Below are 16315 nucleotides of genomic sequence, written 5' to 3' on the forward strand. Positions count from 1 at the left end.
AGTCAATCACGTACATTATGTGACTACGACCATATTCATGTGTCGTGGGATAAGATATCAAACAGATTGCGTGTGGCCGTGTTTCCAGGTCCAGCCTTCTTGCCGCGGCCATGCTGCTTGACTGCCTTCCGCTTCTTTGGTGTCGAAGCTCTCCCAGATTGCTCTTCAGGATCTGTGTCTGGTAATGGTACTAGCTTAGTGATGGTTTTCAGGATCTGCGCTTCGCCGCTCTTTCGCAGAAACTCTAGGGTGCTCTCGATAGTTGGAAACTCAACCAGGGACGGGAGGGAGCAAAGCAAGTTATGTAGCTCTGGCATTGTTTCCTCGGCTGCTGCAAGTGACATGATTTGTTTAAGAAGGCGTAACGAGTAATACGCCGCCTGCAACTGAGCAACGAAGTGGATGATGTCCCAAGAGACTCGTTTGAACGTTGTTTGCTGCGAGCATTCCTCAAGAATCTGCAGTACGTGGGATTTCTTGCCTTCCTCGCGACAATGCCTAATGTCCAAGGTTAGGCAGAGCATCTGCCACGCCTGAACTGCATCATCCTCTGATTCCACACTGACCTCGGATATCAGGCTCGTGAGGTCTTGAACCCACGCCTTTGCAGCTTCTTTGGGTAGCATGTGCACTTGTCGGCCTTTTTGCACGCTCGTATTAACACGTCGATACTCCTGGATGATGGATGATGAGCCGGGGATGATCCATCGAGCAACCGTGTAGGCCAGTTGGCGAATTGGAGTACTCTGCTCCCAGGCGCTTCCGCGGGAGGGGTTCTCAAGGAGGATTGGTAAAAAGATCATATCGCCGTTCAGATCGTTTGTTTGGGCATCCTGGTTGCCCAACTGTAGGATCAGCTCTGATATCCTAGGGTCTAATGACTCAATTTGGATATCTCCATCTGTCGTTGACACAGGCAATGGTGCTGTCTCATGGTCGAGATACTCATGACAGAACCCGGTGTAGCCTTCTGTGTCAACAGCTGGCTGGGCACAGTCTCGCAAGAGCTGAGGAAGCGTGAGGTGAGGCGAGCGCTTACGCTCGTAAGCCAGTCGACAGATCTTAGAGGTAGGTGAGAGCTTCACCTTCTCGCAGATATGCGCAGGGGAGAAGCTTGCACATGCCAGTCTCGACTGACCATCAAGATAGATATCGCGAAGAAACACGACACGGCCATGGCCTAGATCATGTACTAGCAGGTCCGAATCCGAGGTGAGAACTGTGCCTCCAGATTTTGAAAGCCGTAGGGCGCAGTATGCATCAGCCTCGCCAGGGACGAGATGTATAAATTTTGTGTAGCGGGAGCAAAGCCGTAGCGCATCGATAATTGCTGGTACATGGAAACTAGGTGGTAGAAATGGTTTTCCCAGGGGTTGTGTAGAGGAGAAAAGTGTTGGGGGAGTCTCTTTGGCGGTTGAAAAGTAGGCCGGAGAGAAGCCGCTTGGGTCCTTGGAGTGCGATGCTTTGAGCTGATTCAGGCTTTTCACCATTCTCTCCATCCGGACTAGTCGCTTTGCTCGTGGAAGATGGCCGTCGAAGTAAATGGCTTCACTGGTTTGCTCGAGTTAGCTTGGACTCCCTTTGGAGGAATGGCAACTCACACACTTACACCACGACTGACCAGTTCATCTAGCCATGCAATGGTGGTATCCCCGAGGAGCTGGTATGAGGGCTGGACTATGCCATGTCTATTGCAGATGTGAAGAATGTGATATGCCAATGCAGGGCCATCAATGACTACTCGGTCGTTGTCAAGAACTCCATGAACCGCATAGGGTTCTAGGGTAGAGATGAGATGAGGGATGCCCATTGCGAGAGTGGTTAATGGACTCGCTGTGCCACTCTCGTTGGAGCTGAGAATCTAAAACGTAAGGTTGTCCTCGAGGGAAAGATCCAATGCTGGCCGTTTCTAGAAAACCTTCAAGTGAGACGTTGTCACGCATTGAGCGATCCGTTAAAGGCAACACACGCGACAGAGGCGACCGGCGGGATGCGATCGCAAGGATTCCGGCCTCCGGTTGCGAGGCTGTGACGCACTTTCCGAAATGCCCCGCTTGGTGACCGACGGCGGGGACTGCAAACTGTAAGGACAGTGCTTGGCACTGTATGACACCGCAGATAACGACTGGCTGAGAGCCGCCGATAACCCTTTGCGTAACCCAACCTATTGCCGTGCGGCCGCTAAAAAAAAGCAATACGGCGCACACTGGGTCCCGTGCGCAGAAGTGGCTTGGCTCGGCTCGCACGGTGCTCTGTACCGCGTCCATGAAAAAAAAAGCTTCCCACCTGAGTAATGCAGCTTTTTCCCAACCTTCTTTCCCTCTCAATCTTTCCACGCTTCATCCTCTCCTCACGCATCGATTGATGGGCTGCCCAAGATGCGCAACACGCTGATCTTTGCCGGCAATTCATGCCCAGTTCTCACAGGCCAGATCTGTGAGAATCTGGGTATGCAACCTGCCAGCGCCGAGCTTACTCAGTTCTCCAATGTGAGCTTCCCCTCGTCGTTATCGCCATTGTCCTCTGGAGTCACCATCCCTAGGCCGCATTCCTTTGTCACCTTCCAGGGCGCTGGTGTCTCCAATCAATCAATGGCGTTTCAATGCACACTCTCGAGGCTAACTGATCCCCAAGGGCGAGACGAGTGTCAGAATCTTGACGAGTGTCCGAGAAAAGGATGTCTTTGTCGTTCAGTCTGGAAGCTCTAGCATCAATGACTCCATCATGGAGCTTCTCATTATGATCTCGGCATGCAAGGGCGGCTCTGCCAACAAGGTCACTGGTTCGTGGTTATCTCTTCCCGTTTGAGATCCCGTAGGCTGACTTGGCATCGCTGCCCAACAGCCGTCCTCCCTTACTTCCCCTACAGCCGTCAGTCCAAGAAGAAGTCCCATCGAGGCGCTATTACGGCTCGCATGCTTGCCAACCTGATGGGTGTTGCTGGTGTCAAGCACGTAATCACCGTCGACCTTCATGCATCCCAGATGCAGGGATTCTTCAAATGCCCCGTCGACAACCTCCATGCCGAGCCCATCCTCGCCAAATGGATCCGCCACAACGTCCCTAACTGGCGCGAAGCGGTTGTTGTTTCCAAGAATGCGGGAGGAACCAAGCGAGTCACGTCCCTCGCCGATGCACTCAAGCTCAACTTTGGAATCGTCACCACAGATCGGAAGCGTGTCAGCAACATGACGGCTAGTATGATCATGAGACACTTCGATCATAGTGTCGATAGCCAACCAGCGTTGGAATCGAGCCGACCCATTCCCAACCGCGGTGCTCGTGAGCCAGCACCCGAGCGTGAGAAGACCCCTAAGAGGGATGTTACTCCTCCACGAACCTCGCGGATTGTGACGGATCTGCAGGGCTCCCCTAAGCGAGTTAATGGCTCGTCGGCCCGCACTTCTAACCTGAGTCTTGCCGAGTCCGCGGATGACAACGTTACACCCCCAGCTCGGTCGCCCGAGCCATCAGTGAACGGCGAGGCCGACTATGATGACCACAAGGCACACGAGGTCACACATGGCCGCCTGGTCCAGGGACGTATTGTTGAGGACGACTTCCCCTCCCCTGATCGATCCGCCGCCGATGTCAGTCTACATGACGAGGATCCCATGACCATGTCCCATGCGTCATCGTTCTTCGCCCCCGAGCCTCAATCTCTTGGAGGATCCGGTGACGCGGCAGCAAGCTCTGATGAGGAGGACAATGCGTTCGAAAACCCCAACGCCGAGCACATGATCACCTTGGTTGGAAACGTCAAGAACCGGACCGTCTTCATCGTGGATGACATGATCGACAAGGCCGGCTCTTGGATTGCTGCCGCTGAGACCGTGATTAAGAAGGGCGGGGCTAAGAAGGTGTACTGCATGGCGACTCATGGCATCTTTGGCGGAGACAGTCTTGAACAACTGCAAGCATGCGAGTGCATCCACCAGATTGTTGTCACCAACAGCTTCCCCATTGATAAGGACAGGGCACGCAACATCAGCAAGCTCGTGGTACTCGATCTCTCGTTCCTGTTGGCCGAGGCCATTCGGCGCAACCACTACGGCGAGTCCATCTCGCCCTTGTTCCAACATTCTGGGGACTAGACAGATGGAACCTGCTATACTCTTGCTCTCTTGTCTTCCGCCATGATGCGACTGCACAATCTGAGGCGGGTAATGGCATACTTCTTTGACGATATTCTTAGGGCCATTGTTTTAGTGTTTTTCTTAGCGAGGCGTCTGGGGAAAGGAACCGTTGGTGCCCTGAGCAGGACTTCGTTCCTTGAGGGCTTACAAACAAAAGCAAAGTAGGTGACGAATCACGACTACTATTTCCCGGTCTTGTTGGTGCAGGAGTCTCTCGCGCGTGACAGTGTCCGCCTCTAGTTGTGCTGATGTGAATGAAACCGAGCTACATGCTCACCCAGCGGTGCTGTCACTTGTTGACGGCAAGGGCCCGATTCACCCCAGAATGGGTTCTTAACGGAACGTTGGAAGATGAAACTTTATCGATCTTAGAAGGCCTGTGACCCAAGACCATTCGTGGTCTCTTTTGTTCCTTCGGGGGCAAATGGGTTTTGGGCAAGAGAACTTTTCGAACATTCATGTGAGCTCCGGCGAAATGTAGAGGGCTTGACTGTTTGGCCACTGCCTAATGGCATGCCATTCTCAAGATACACTTGGGACGAGTAGATTGTCCGATAGTGGTAGCCCTTGATTTAAACTTACGAATATGAATATACAATGATATTCCGTCCTTGACATGACATTGGGACTTATCTGATGCACTTTTATACTTGGATTCTATTGTCTTGTTTTGTCTATCTAACTTAAGCACCCTTTCGGTGAAGAATACCTGCGCCAGCCTAACAGGTGTCAGCCATTTTGTGATACTTTGAGAGGCGAGGTTTCTTACCTGGTGGTTGGGGAAGACGAGGGTATCGGCGACAACCACGTTTTCCCGACGGGTGGCCGTGAAGACGATAATCTCGGCAATGTCGTCGGGAGTGAGGGGCTCGCATCCCCTGGAAGGATGGTTAGCTCTTGATATTCTCTGAAGACGATGTCTTGTGAAGGACTGGCGAGAGTTAACTTACGCATACACAGCATCGGCCTTGGACTTGTCTCCGTAGAATCGCACAACAGAGAACTCCTAGAGGTCTGTTAGAAACAAATTGGGAACTTGATGAATGGAAGCTCGACTTACAGTCTCAACCTGGCCAGGATCAATCTCAATAACACGGACCCGGCTAGCGATCAGCTCCTTTCGCAAACTCTCAGAGAAGCTGCGGACGGCGGCCTTGGTGGCGCAGTAGATGGAGCCACCGGGGTAGGGCTCCCGGCCGGCGATGGAGCCAACGTTGATGATGTCGCCATGGCCTCCGTCGGGGCGGGCGAGGAAGATGGGGAGAATGGCCTGAGTCATGTTGATAAGGCCGGTGACGTTGGTGTTGAACATGATGCCAATGTCCTCCTCGGCAATCTCGGGAGCCCGAGCGACACCTTTGACGAGACCGCTATGGTGCATGAGTTACCCATCTGAGTAATGAGCGAGAAAGGGGACTTACGCATTGTTGACGAGGACGTCAATGTTCCTCCACTCCTCGGGCAGGTTGCTCACAAAGCCCTTGATCTCGGCAGGGTTGCTCACGTCGAGCTTAAAGGGCAGCACCTTGACGCCATCACCGACCTCACTCTTGATCTGATCAGCGAGCTCCTTGAGTGAATCAATGCGGCGAGCCGTGAGAATGAGCCGAAGGTCGTTGCTGGGCGCCGTCCGGGCAAACTCGAGAGCCGTGGAGCGGCCGATGCCGGAGGAGGCGCCGGTGACGACAACGGTCTTGCCGGCGAGGCGCTTGGCAGCTGCGGAGGAGGCCATTGTGCGACAGGTGAAGAGGGGACGGATAAGAGGTGAGAGTGAAGTCGGGCGTGAGAGCGAGAGGTTGAGGGTTGTGAATGCAGTGGTGAAGAGACGACGGGTGGTGTTCATTCGGACGGGCTAGGGCCGAGTGAGGAGGTGGAGAAGAGTGAGGATGATGTGATTTGATGGAGATGAGAGAGAGAGCCGCGAATGGTTCAATTGATTGGGATAAACGTGACAAGGAGTCAGAAAACGCTGAGTCAAGAGAGGAACAGGACGAGGTTGTCAAGGTATCCAGATCCTTGCTGAGGCTAGCAGGTATCTACGGGTCGTTATCTTAGCAAAGCTGTGCTTCGGCTCTGGAAGGATACACACGGAATAGTGGAGGGGGAATTGTTAGCGACGGTACTTTGATAACGAACTCGAGTTACACGTTTGTTGGAGTTTGACTGAGAGGGCGCACTTTTCTTACCCCGCGAATCATGGCCTCGGAACATTGGCTGTCAGGGTTGCTTGACAGGGATTTTTGGCCTATCACATGTTGTGTAGGTTGCCTTATCCCCGGCCAAAGTGACGAAGAAGCCGCTGGGTGAGGAGAAGACCCCTCAGCCCCTCCTTTGATGGACATGGTCCAGTTGCGTTGCTGCGGACGTCATTGAGGCACCAGGTTGTGGGGTTGGGGGTGTATTGGGGTTGTTGGGGTGTGAATTTGAGGGAGCACGGCTGGAGCCTGGAATAATGATCCACGATATTTCCATCGTACTTGAGGTTAAGGAATTGATAGGTTTTTATTTATTAGCATATATAACGTTAACTATTGCTGTGGTGATCTGGCATAGACTCTACAACGTGGCCCCCAAGTCGATGGTTTGGGGGCGTTGCCACCACTGAGCACTCCCTGCACAATTGTTCCGCTAGACTACGCCTATCAAGGTCGTTTGGAAGGTAGAGTAGTTTCTAGAAGGGGGATGTCTAAGCCCCATTTGATTCCGAAAGTCAAAGATATCAACTGTTCAAACTGTTGTTCAACGGCCACATGGCGCCTCGGACACCGAGTGGAGGAGGGGCATCGTGACTCTTTGCCTGTTCGATGCTTAATTTTCGAGTCATTGATGAGATTTTGATGAAAAGAATCACGAGCAGGACCATTTCTTCCCCCATGCAGTCTGGGATGTGAGGTTTTCCCGTCGTCAACTTCCTGAAAGATGAATCCGATCCCATCACTGCTTGGGCTGTTAAATGCCTTAGATCCGCATAAGACTTTTTAAAAGGTAGAAAGGCATCAAGCTTCTTTCTTAACTTCAAGACTGCGGATTCAATCATAGTTTAAGGTTTCGGGGAGTTAGTAAAACGGTGCTGCCAAGTTCCCCTGATAATTTGCATAGCCTCAAAGCTTGGTCATGTGAATGTGACCTGTGAGAAGAAAAATTAGTGTCGTATGAACTCTTCTCGATGTACTAGAAAAGGGGCTCTTGTCGAGTTTACGCTATATTGACCCATAGAAGGGCGGATGCGTGCCTGTATGGCATCTGAAGCTGTGCTGGAGGACTACCTCCTGCTTTCATGTCCAAAGGTTTTGACCTCTAGAGGGCTGGAATTGAACCGTGAGTAGCTAAGGATGGCCTGAGGAAAAAATAAGGCACTGAACTGTATATGAACGAAGATTATGAGGCAGATACTTTGACTTCCTCGTGGTGGGGATATGATCATGCCGGGGAGGCGCTCGTCACTTGCATCAAAGTTGAAGTTAAGTATCAACACCAAAGTTTGGCTCAAACGATTCTCAACAAAGTCAATCCAGACATGGGAAAACATTGCCGCCCAGAGCCCAAACATGGAGCCTCGTGTATATATATCTTCCCATCCATCCCTCTAGGAGTGCAGTTTTCTTCTTCTTCTTTACAACTTCTCTCACCACTTCTATCATCAATCACCAGTCATCGACTTTATCAACTCCACCAACACTTCATCACGACTTCATCTTTGACTCTTCACAACTACTACCTAACTTGACTCTCTATTCACAACTGGAGACCGACAAAACACCACAACAATGGTCCGAATCATCAACTGTTTCACTCTACTCCTTGCTGTTGCCGCCACAATGGTTAGCTCTGCTTCCACAACTACTCCCGAGAACACCCTGAAGCGGGTCGGTCGAAGTGCCGCCGCTGATGGCCCAGACAGCTCTACAGACAAAGATGACCGCTTCATCGCTGAAGCCAAGGCATTTGCTGAGATCGAGATGAAGGAAGCCGAGGAGGCGTACAAGCTTGCAAAGGCTTTGTACAAACAGCGCATAGATGCTGCTGAGAATGGTGGCCAGATCCAATTCACTCAGTTCTCGGAGGTTTCCTAGATGGAACAGAGGGAAACTATGGGGGCGTTTCTGGGTCTAAGGGATTCTCTAGAACTCATATGAGGGCTCCCCTAAGGCTTGTTTGAGGATTTATCTAAAACTTGTCTAAGGGCATCGTCCTATACAGACCATAGCATCGGTGTTTGAGGTTGGATGGTGTTGTCAGAGTGACGGGCGTTTTTATGGATCAAAGTTTGAAGTGATTGTGCTTCTTCTACATCGTGTTGGAAACCTGTCAATGAATTCAATCAAGTTTTCAACCACACTGGCTAATCGATTGACTCTATTTGAATGTCTTGTGCCTGTAAGTCGTGATGCTGGATTTGGTGTTGTATTGGTCCCTGGCCACTAACCGATAAGCGATGGCTCGCTATCAAGCCACTAAACCCCAACAGCCATTGTCCCTGACGACAAGCAAGCCACTTTCATCCCACCACCAACAAATGATCCATCTCCCATTCACGGCGTCACATGTGTCGTCATCTCTCACCCTTTGATTGCAACCTCGACTTTTTTCTTCAACAATTAGGGACCGCGATTTTTATGAGCAGAGCTTTCTAGAAACGCCACCTTTCTCTTTTTGAGATCTCAGCTCTGCTAAACACTATCGCCGGCGCATCTGACCGTGCCCGACTCCGTCATGGGCGAGCTCGCCGACTACCTCATTAAAAATGACCCCAGCTTCGCAAGGTAGTAACCGCCCTTCTTACTTGTCCTACATGCTATAAATGGAATTTATTTGCTAACCGTGTACTTCCCTTAGGTCGAGATTGCCCGCACGATACTCGGACTTTCGATCCCAGCGCACTCTGAACCCAGATGGCTACCAAGCAAACATCTCCGCCTGGCGCCAGGCACTCTCCGACCTTGTCGCTCGAGGCCTCATCTCCCACCGCGGTTCGGAGCCCGACCACTTTGTCCTGAATCTCGATGACGGACTACTACGATCCCTCGAGTCGAAGGAGTTTGGCCAGCCGCTGGCCTTAGGTACCGTCGTGCGTGAGGCGACCGCTGGACGAGACTTCATGGCCCTTAACGACTTTGATAAGTCACAACAGAGCATATACCAAAGCAGCTGGTCAAGTCTTCCCTGGAATCTCATGGGCTGGACGCTGCGCCAGCTCGGAGTGGTGGATCCATCTAGGGGAGATGATAAACTGCCGACTGGCAAGTATGTGGTAGTCAAGAACGTCGAGGCCGCGGCAAAGGAGCTGGGCGACCTCATGGCAGAGAGAAGCTCAAGGTTTGATCGCGTCTTTAGCAAAGCACAATTCCAAAAGGCCTTCTCAACAGCCTTGGTTAAGGACCAGCGCTTGACAGATACGGACCTGGATGTGCTGCTAAAGTTCCTCTCGCGCGATAAGGGAGTTATCGAATATGACGGAAAGACAATCCGGATCAAGGGATCCGGCGAGCAGGGCGGCATCACAGAGGAAGACGCCGCTATTGCTTCCCTCAAGGAAGTGACAGAAAGTCTGAAGCATCAGACTGATCTTCTCAACACACGTATTGACGAGCTTGCACAAACCGCCAAGGACGCTGTCACCCGCAAGAACCGCATCGCCGCTCTTGCAGCCCTGAAGTCCAAGAAACTCGCCGAGTCGTCCCTCGCCACTCGCTACGCCACCCTCAACCAACTCGAACAAGTGGCTGCCAAGCTCGAGCAGGCCGCTGACAACATCCAGCTCGTCAAGGTCATGGAAACGTCGACTGATGCGCTGGCCAGCCTCAATGCCCAGGTAGGCAGCGCGGACCGGGTCGACACCGTTATGGATCGTTTGCGGGAGCAGATGACCTCGACGGACGAGGTGGGCGCCATTTTGGCCGAGTCGACAGGCGCAGTCGTGGACGAGGGCGAGCTCGACGACGAGCTGGAGGCGATGGAGGCACAGGAGCGCGAGAAGGAGGACAAGGAGACACGGCTCAAGGAGGCAGAGGAGCAGAAGGCGAGGGAGGAGAAGGAGGCGGCCGAGGTACAGAAGAAGCTCGACGCGCTGCCGGCGGTGCCAGCAGATACCGACGAGATCCGCGAAAAGGCTCGGACGCCGACGTCGGAAACTGGAATCGCAAACCTGGCGATATAGGGGAAGCCAGGAAGAAGGGGGAAGGGACTCATTGCGAGTCCAACTATTCACGTGCGTATATGATCACTACATCTAGGATATCCGGGGCGTTCTGGGCTATTATGTAAAGCCACGGGGGCCAATTGTTCATTAGAGTCTATGCCTTGTTTTTATCCCACGTCTTTATATCATCAAATGGTATCTCGATGCACCGTCCTTCTTCTATGTTCCGCCCAAGCTCACTGCGCTGGCGTACTGCCCATCTGTCAAGGCTGGCTGCTTGGGTGCTGGGGCCATGTATAAGGTTGGGCTGGCCCATCTGGAGTGTAGTATAAGGGTTGATTCCCCATTCCCGCGTCTTGGTGGTATGAGGGAGTAGTATGGTAAGGTTGGGATGCAGAATAGGGGATATGCGGGTGAATGTCAGTGTGGTAAGGGTAGGGGTTCTGCGCATAGTATGGCTCCGGAACCCCTGAAGGCGCCTGTGTCACCGCCGCGACTGTCGTTGGAGCCGGCAGGTAAGCGGCTGTCGAATTGACCGCGTTTGAGTACTCTTGCTGAGTGACAGTTGGTGCCAGGCTTGGATCTATTATTAGGCCCGCGCTTGAGGATACCGCAGGTTGTTCGTACGACGGCGCTTGTGATGGTGTTTGTTCCAAACTCAACGGCTTCTCCTGGCTTGTCGAAGGAGGCTCAGAATTCGACTCCTTCGCAGCCTCTTCGGCCTTCTTTTTCGCCTCGAGTCTGCTCTTCCTTGCGCTCGCAATCAAATCCTTGAACGAGTCGTCATGCTTCGCCGCCCAAGCCGCACCGTCAAAATCCTTGTCCTTGATGATGGCGGCATTCTGCGCCGCCCGGCCAGTCGTTGGGGCTCTTCCTCCCTGTGTTCGCTCCCAAACATCCAGATCGTGCAGCAGTTCGCTGCGTTTCTTTGGCTTTGCTGCGTCACAATTGGCGTTCCACAGTGTCACCCACTCCTTGTGCCGGCGCTCGAGCAGCATGCGAGGGCCCTGGTTTGAGATGCCGAGATCTCCTAGCTTCTTGCGCAGTGCTTGGTCTTTGTACATCGAGTAATTCATCGTCGGTAGTCGTTCGGGGGCCTTTGTCTGGCGCTGTTGGCTGCCAAACGAGGTTGAGCTGCTTCCGGCTTTTCTTTGTGGAGGTTTCGCGCCTGTGCAAGTTTCGAGATGCTTAAATACTTGCCACTCCTTCATCCGACTTTGACAGACGGGACAAGCCACAAGACCGTCCCCTGTTGACATGATTAGTGTTCCATCTTGCCTACTCTGAACAATATTGATCTTACCAAGCTCTGGTACGTAGTCGTCATCATCATCTGGCACTTCCACCACCTCGTCCTCTTCTGTAGGTACCGAATATGAAGGTGTATTGGTTTGAGATCTTCTTGGTCGAGTTGATGTCCGTGGCCGCTTGCCCTCTGGCGCATCGTCTGACTCGTGGTGATCGTTCTCGGCCTTTCGTTTAGGTCCAGCATTCGCCGCTCCCCCATTCCGCGCCAGCTCCAAAGCCGCTGTTCTGGTCTTCACAAAGGCCTCCACAGCCTCCTCCATTGACCAGTTACTCCGCAGCTTTAGCTCCTGCTCTGATGCGCGACAGAGCGGACACTTGCTGTCGTTGGACAAGGCCCTCCGAATGCATAGCGAACAGAAAGTGTGGGAGCAAGACGTGATCATGGGCGTCTTGAAAAAGTCCTTGCACACCTGACAGCGAAGGGCGTTTTCAACAGCGGCGATCCCTGCGAGCGGCGTTGACAGCCAGTCTGTCGAATCGGGGACATCGTGGTTGGCCATGAAGCTTGGCTGTACGGCTGGTCCGGTGAATCGATCGAGTGTTCGGAGCCCCTGGATGTTTTATGCATCAATCCTATGAGGTGACAAGGAATTTCGTATACGAGGAGGGGTTGCCCGGGGAAGAAGACTTGGTTCAAATCAGGTTGTCGCGCTTAGACGCGATGCCTAGAATGACGCCTGCAAGCCTGAGGAAACCGTTATGTAGATAACCCCCTTTTGTATGGTTTCTGCAATTTCAAACCATCTGATTGAGACATAAATATGAGTTAAAGGGGGTCGCGCCTTCCACTCCTGGCCTGATTGCACGTGAGAGCGCGTCCACTCTACGCGTCCTGCAATTGGCGTCTCTGGGGATACCACGATTTCCATGGTCAAGTCGTAACACGGATCTTGTCCAAATTCTTTCCTTTTCTTCCTCTTGCTTGGCCTGATCGACGAGAAGAAGTTCTACACTTCAATTCGCGGAATCATGGACGAGCACAGGAAATTTTTGGCAGATCGCCTGCTCAGTGAGGAGCGACCGGTATGCTCTCGATAGAGTCCCTTTTCTGCGGCCGATGGCAGGGCTAACATGATGTAGATCACATATCGCGTCCTCAGCAGAGCCTTGGATGTTCATGTGAACACTGCAAAGGAGTAAGCTCAGAAGAAGAACAAGCTGGTTCACTTTTCTGACGGCTTCTTAGGATGCTCTATGACTTTCACAAGTACCAGAATGCTTCGCGGGCCAACTCGGTCTACGCAACCTACCTTGTCTATGGCATCAGGAGCTCAGACAATCAGGAGTCTGATGGAGATGTCGAGATGGCAAGCTCAGCGCCCGAGAATGAGACTTTTTCTGAGACGGTGCCCGTCACGACCATGACCCTTGCTAGGGAGGAAGAGCTCAGCGGTAGCTTAACCTTTGAGTACAGCTCAATGATCGTCCACTAACCTTGTCAAAGATATCCTGGCTGACTACCAACAAGTCACTTCGATTCATGTCTACAGCCTTGCACCTCATCCCCAAAGGGACCTCTCCCTCTTGTCAGATGTTTCAGCACAGCTATCAGAGTACCCAAAAGAAGAAGATGCTTCTGCGGCATCGAAGAAGTATGGGATCATCAGCAACCCTCAAGCTCGAAAGAGAGATCGCAAGGGCCGTCCGCAGGCTCCTCCCCCAGCTACCTCACAAGCTATGAAGCGAGAACCCGCTTCGTCCAAGTCGGCGCCAGCTGCAAAGGTCAAGGAGGAACCGTCAACAGCCAAATCAGAGGCAGCGGAGGCCAAGCCGACCAAGAAGGAGGCATCAGCTCCCTCATCCAAAGAGGGCACGCCGGTTCCCAGTGGCTCGAAGAAGCCAGCCGCGAAGAAGGGCATGGCAGGGAGCATTATGCAATCATTCGCCAAGGCAGCTGCACGGCCACCCAAGCCGAAGCCTACTCCCAAGGAGGAGGATACTTCCATGGCCCTCTCAGATGACGGCGAAGCTGATGACTCTGATATTGTTGCCTCCAAGTCAAAGCCTGCGGTGGATGCTGAGGAAATCAGGAGAAAGCGTCAAGAACGCGAAGATGCCCTGCGGAAAATGATGGAGGACGACGACGAGGACGACAACAAGGAAGATTCAGACAAGGAAGAGGAGCAGGAAGACGAAGAGATGGAAGAGGCACCCGAACCTGAGCCGGAACCTGAGGAGCCCAAGGATAAGAAGCCTTCGGAAGTGATATCGAGCAGCGGTGATGGGCGCAGAAGAGGAAAGAGACGAGTAATGAAGAAGAAGCGCATCCTCGATGACCAGGGGTACATGGGTAAGTTTATAATTGAGTGGTCAAACTATAGGCTCAGATGCTAACCATTATTCAAGTCACGATTCAAGAGGAAGGCTGGGAATCATTCTCAGAGGAGGAGGCTCCGAAGCCGGCAAAGAAGCCAGCGCCAACTCCAACCCCGTCATCATCAGGATCCAAGGCAAAGAAGCCTGCTCCAAAGGGACAAGGAAACATCATGTCTTTCTTCTCCAAGAAATAAAAGGCGAAAGATGGTCAGAGTCAGGGACAGACGTGAAATAGACAGCATGGCGGATAATATATTACACATATTTATGAGCTTTCACAGCGTCGGTTTCCCCGTTCAACGCCTTGTATTTGGCTGGATCAGCCTTTACCCTCTGCAGCACTGCCGCCAGCCTTTCGACGCCTTCAACCAGGTCTTCTTCGGGCACGTAGGAAAACGTTAACCGGACGGCGCTGTTGAGATTCGCACATGTTTCTTCGCCACGTATTTGGAACATGGTGCCGTTTCCAACAACCAGGTTCTCTTCGGCAATGGCAGCATCAGCTACCAACTTTGAAGACACGCCAGGACCAAGCGTTAGCCATACGAAGTAGCCGCCGTACACACTCCCATCGACAAGCCCAGCCTCACGGATTCCAACGCCGAGAGGAGCCAGGTGTTTGTGAATCGCCTGCATTAGAACGCGATGTCGATGTTGCAGCCTGGGTCGTAGTGTCGTGGCGAGGCGCTCCTGGAGGGCACCGGACTGGACCAAGTCGGCCATCATGGAGGCGCAGAACTGACTCGGTGAGCCTCCTGATTGAGTCGCTCCCGTCTGCGACAGACCCCGAGCAAACGCAGGCGAACCCTCAAGCCAGCCAGTCCTCACACCAGGTCCGACAAGCTTACTGAAGGAACCATTGCTCACAGCGTGTCCGAACCCCTGGGGGTCATTCTCCGCCTGACCCATGGCGAGGTCAATGTCGCACAGCCGCGGGAGCAGCATGTCCGGGTGCTCGTTCGGACCCAGGTGTTCGGCGATCTTGGCCGGGTCGCTGTCGATGCGCCACTGGAGAAAGTCGTAGACGTCGTCGCAGATGATGAGGGCGTCGTACTTGCGCGCCAACCGCACGAGGGCTTCACGACGGCGCAGGGACATTGTCTTGCCGGATGGGTTGGAGCATGTCGGCACGACGTAGATGATGTGGCGGTAATGCTTGCGATACTCTCCTGGGTCACTGAAGCGAGGCTGTAGTGCATGTCAGTGCAAGTATCTACAAGCTCTTGATATCATCATTACCTTGGCCTCTGGTGGGTTCTCCTCAAACTTGGCGAGCTTCTCCTCCAACGCCTCAATGTCAACGCCCTCCTCATCCTCGGGAAACGCCCTCAGCCGCCCCTCGAAGCCAGCATCGCGAAAGATCTGAAAGACGAGGTGGTAGCACGGCGCAACGCACCACACGGCCTGGGTGATGTTGGGATCGGTGAAGCTCTGCAGGATGCAGGCGACGTTCTGGCTGGCGCCTCCCGAGATGCAGATGCGCTCCGGGTCCCGCTCGACGCGGTAGTGCTCCGACAGCCATGTGGCCAGGGCCTCGCGCAGGGGCTGGTAGCCGGCGTCGGCGCCGTACTGTAGCGCGGGGACGTAGATGGAGGGGTCAGCGAGGTTGCGCTGGGCGGCCGAGGAGAGGAGGTCGGTGGGGAGGAGGGAGGGGTTGGGCCAGCCGCGGATGAGGTTGATCTGGTGCTTGCCCGAGTCGGGGTTCGAGGGGAACTCGGAGGCATGGGTCGCGGGGGCCATGGTCACGATGCTTGATGATGGTGTTGAGGAGTAACAAGGTCTGAGAAAATGAGGGCTGCGGCCCAACGTCATATATGTCTCTGATCTCCGCGTTGTACAGCATCCAGCCCAGCTTTTGCCCATCCAGCAGTAAGAGCGATGTCGGACCGGCTGGAAGAGGTTCATGGCCCTCCCTTCTTCAAGTCTTGAATAACCGAGCGGATGGATGGTAAAGGGCGGATAACTGTGGACCTCTTCCGTCCCGCATGGGATCCATGATTGATCTTCTCGGAGTTGCTTGCCAATTGTCGAGGAACACCAATTACGTAGGTCGATAATTACGAAATCTGGGGTACTACAAAAACTTCGTGGGGGGGAGAGAAGATTAGTTGCTTGTGACACATAATGGCGATAGTTGAATCCTACAAGGTCATTGGTCTTTGTTGCAATGGGGCTGTTCGCCAGTACTTTCTGTTTCGAGACAAGCCGGTGATAGCTAGCCGGTCCGGACCACGAACATGTTCCTCATGCTCGAAAATCTCGGCCTGCATCTCAGGCCTAGACAGTAGCTCTCTCTTGTCAGTAGGTAGCCGGCCTCATTTATTCATGCTGCTTTTCTTCGTATGCCAAGTACGCCCAATCCACCCAATCAATGGATGCATGATTTCGTTCAATACATCTGCTGTACAGGTTAAAC

The 16315-nt window shown here is 53.2% G+C and overlaps 8 protein-coding genes across 8 annotated transcripts; 4 read left to right on the top strand and 4 right to left on the bottom strand.

Moving 5' to 3' along the window:
• Nucleotides 1–35: 35 nt before the first annotated feature.
• Nucleotides 36–1810, bottom strand: NCS54_00796100 (XPG-I-2 domain-containing protein; the record flags this gene model as incomplete). The annotated part of the gene is made up of 2 exons (XM_053153363.1): nucleotides 36–1551; nucleotides 1602–1810. The coding sequence occupies 2 exons, from the start codon at nucleotides 1808–1810 to the stop codon at nucleotides 36–38; spliced, it is 1725 nt and encodes a 574-aa protein (XP_053009338.1).
• Nucleotides 1811–2314: 504 nt separating this feature from the next.
• Nucleotides 2315–4094, top strand: NCS54_00796200 (Ribose-phosphate diphosphokinase; the record flags this gene model as incomplete). The annotated part of the gene is made up of 3 exons (XM_053153364.1): nucleotides 2315–2489; nucleotides 2635–2782; nucleotides 2845–4094. Exons 1-3 carry the CDS (start codon nucleotides 2379–2381, stop codon nucleotides 4092–4094), a joined length of 1509 nt encoding a protein of 502 aa, XP_053009339.1. The 5' UTR covers nucleotides 2315–2378.
• Nucleotides 4095–4819: 725 nt separating this feature from the next.
• Nucleotides 4820–5979, bottom strand: NCS54_00796300 (Hypothetical protein; the record flags this gene model as incomplete). The annotated part of the gene is made up of 5 exons (XM_053153365.1): nucleotides 4820–4855; nucleotides 4906–5014; nucleotides 5087–5142; nucleotides 5197–5506; nucleotides 5558–5979. The coding sequence occupies 5 exons, from the start codon at nucleotides 5977–5979 to the stop codon at nucleotides 4820–4822; spliced, it is 933 nt and encodes a 310-aa protein (XP_053009340.1).
• Nucleotides 5980–7903: 1924 nt separating this feature from the next.
• On the top strand, nucleotides 7904–8209 carry NCS54_00796400 (Hypothetical protein; the record flags this gene model as incomplete). Its single annotated transcript, XM_053153366.1, has 1 exon — nucleotides 7904–8209. One exon carries the CDS (start codon nucleotides 7904–7906, stop codon nucleotides 8207–8209), a length of 306 nt encoding a protein of 101 aa, XP_053009341.1.
• A 640-nt stretch (nucleotides 8210–8849) lies between these two features.
• NCS54_00796500 (Hypothetical protein) lies at nucleotides 8850–10293 on the top strand (the record flags this gene model as incomplete). The annotated part of the gene is made up of 2 exons (XM_053153367.1): nucleotides 8850–8899; nucleotides 8973–10293. The coding sequence occupies 2 exons, from the start codon at nucleotides 8850–8852 to the stop codon at nucleotides 10291–10293; spliced, it is 1371 nt and encodes a 456-aa protein (XP_053009342.1).
• Nucleotides 10294–10538: 245 nt separating this feature from the next.
• Nucleotides 10539–12083, bottom strand: NCS54_00796600 (Postreplication repair E3 ubiquitin-protein ligase RAD18; the record flags this gene model as incomplete). The annotated part of the gene is made up of 2 exons (XM_053153368.1): nucleotides 10539–11524; nucleotides 11579–12083. The coding sequence occupies 2 exons, from the start codon at nucleotides 12081–12083 to the stop codon at nucleotides 10539–10541; spliced, it is 1491 nt and encodes a 496-aa protein (XP_053009343.1).
• A 397-nt stretch (nucleotides 12084–12480) lies between these two features.
• Nucleotides 12481–14093, top strand: NCS54_00796700 (DNA polymerase delta subunit 3; the record flags this gene model as incomplete). The annotated part of the gene is made up of 5 exons (XM_053153369.1): nucleotides 12481–12606; nucleotides 12664–12719; nucleotides 12770–12975; nucleotides 13028–13873; nucleotides 13930–14093. The coding sequence occupies exons 1-5, from the start codon at nucleotides 12553–12555 to the stop codon at nucleotides 14091–14093; spliced, it is 1326 nt and encodes a 441-aa protein (XP_053009344.1). The 5' UTR covers nucleotides 12481–12552.
• Nucleotides 14094–14154: 61 nt separating this feature from the next.
• NCS54_00796800 (Aminotran-1-2 domain-containing protein) lies at nucleotides 14155–15711 on the bottom strand (the record flags this gene model as incomplete). The annotated part of the gene is made up of 2 exons (XM_053153370.1): nucleotides 14155–15087; nucleotides 15139–15711. 2 exons carry the CDS (start codon nucleotides 15709–15711, stop codon nucleotides 14155–14157), a joined length of 1506 nt encoding a protein of 501 aa, XP_053009345.1.
• Nucleotides 15712–16315: the final 604 nt, after the last annotated feature.

The sequence above is a fragment of the Fusarium falciforme genome, chromosome 6 (genome assembly GCF_026873545.1).
Source record: "Fusarium falciforme chromosome 6, complete sequence".
Lineage (NCBI taxonomy): Eukaryota > Fungi > Ascomycota > Sordariomycetes > Hypocreales > Nectriaceae > Fusarium > Fusarium falciforme.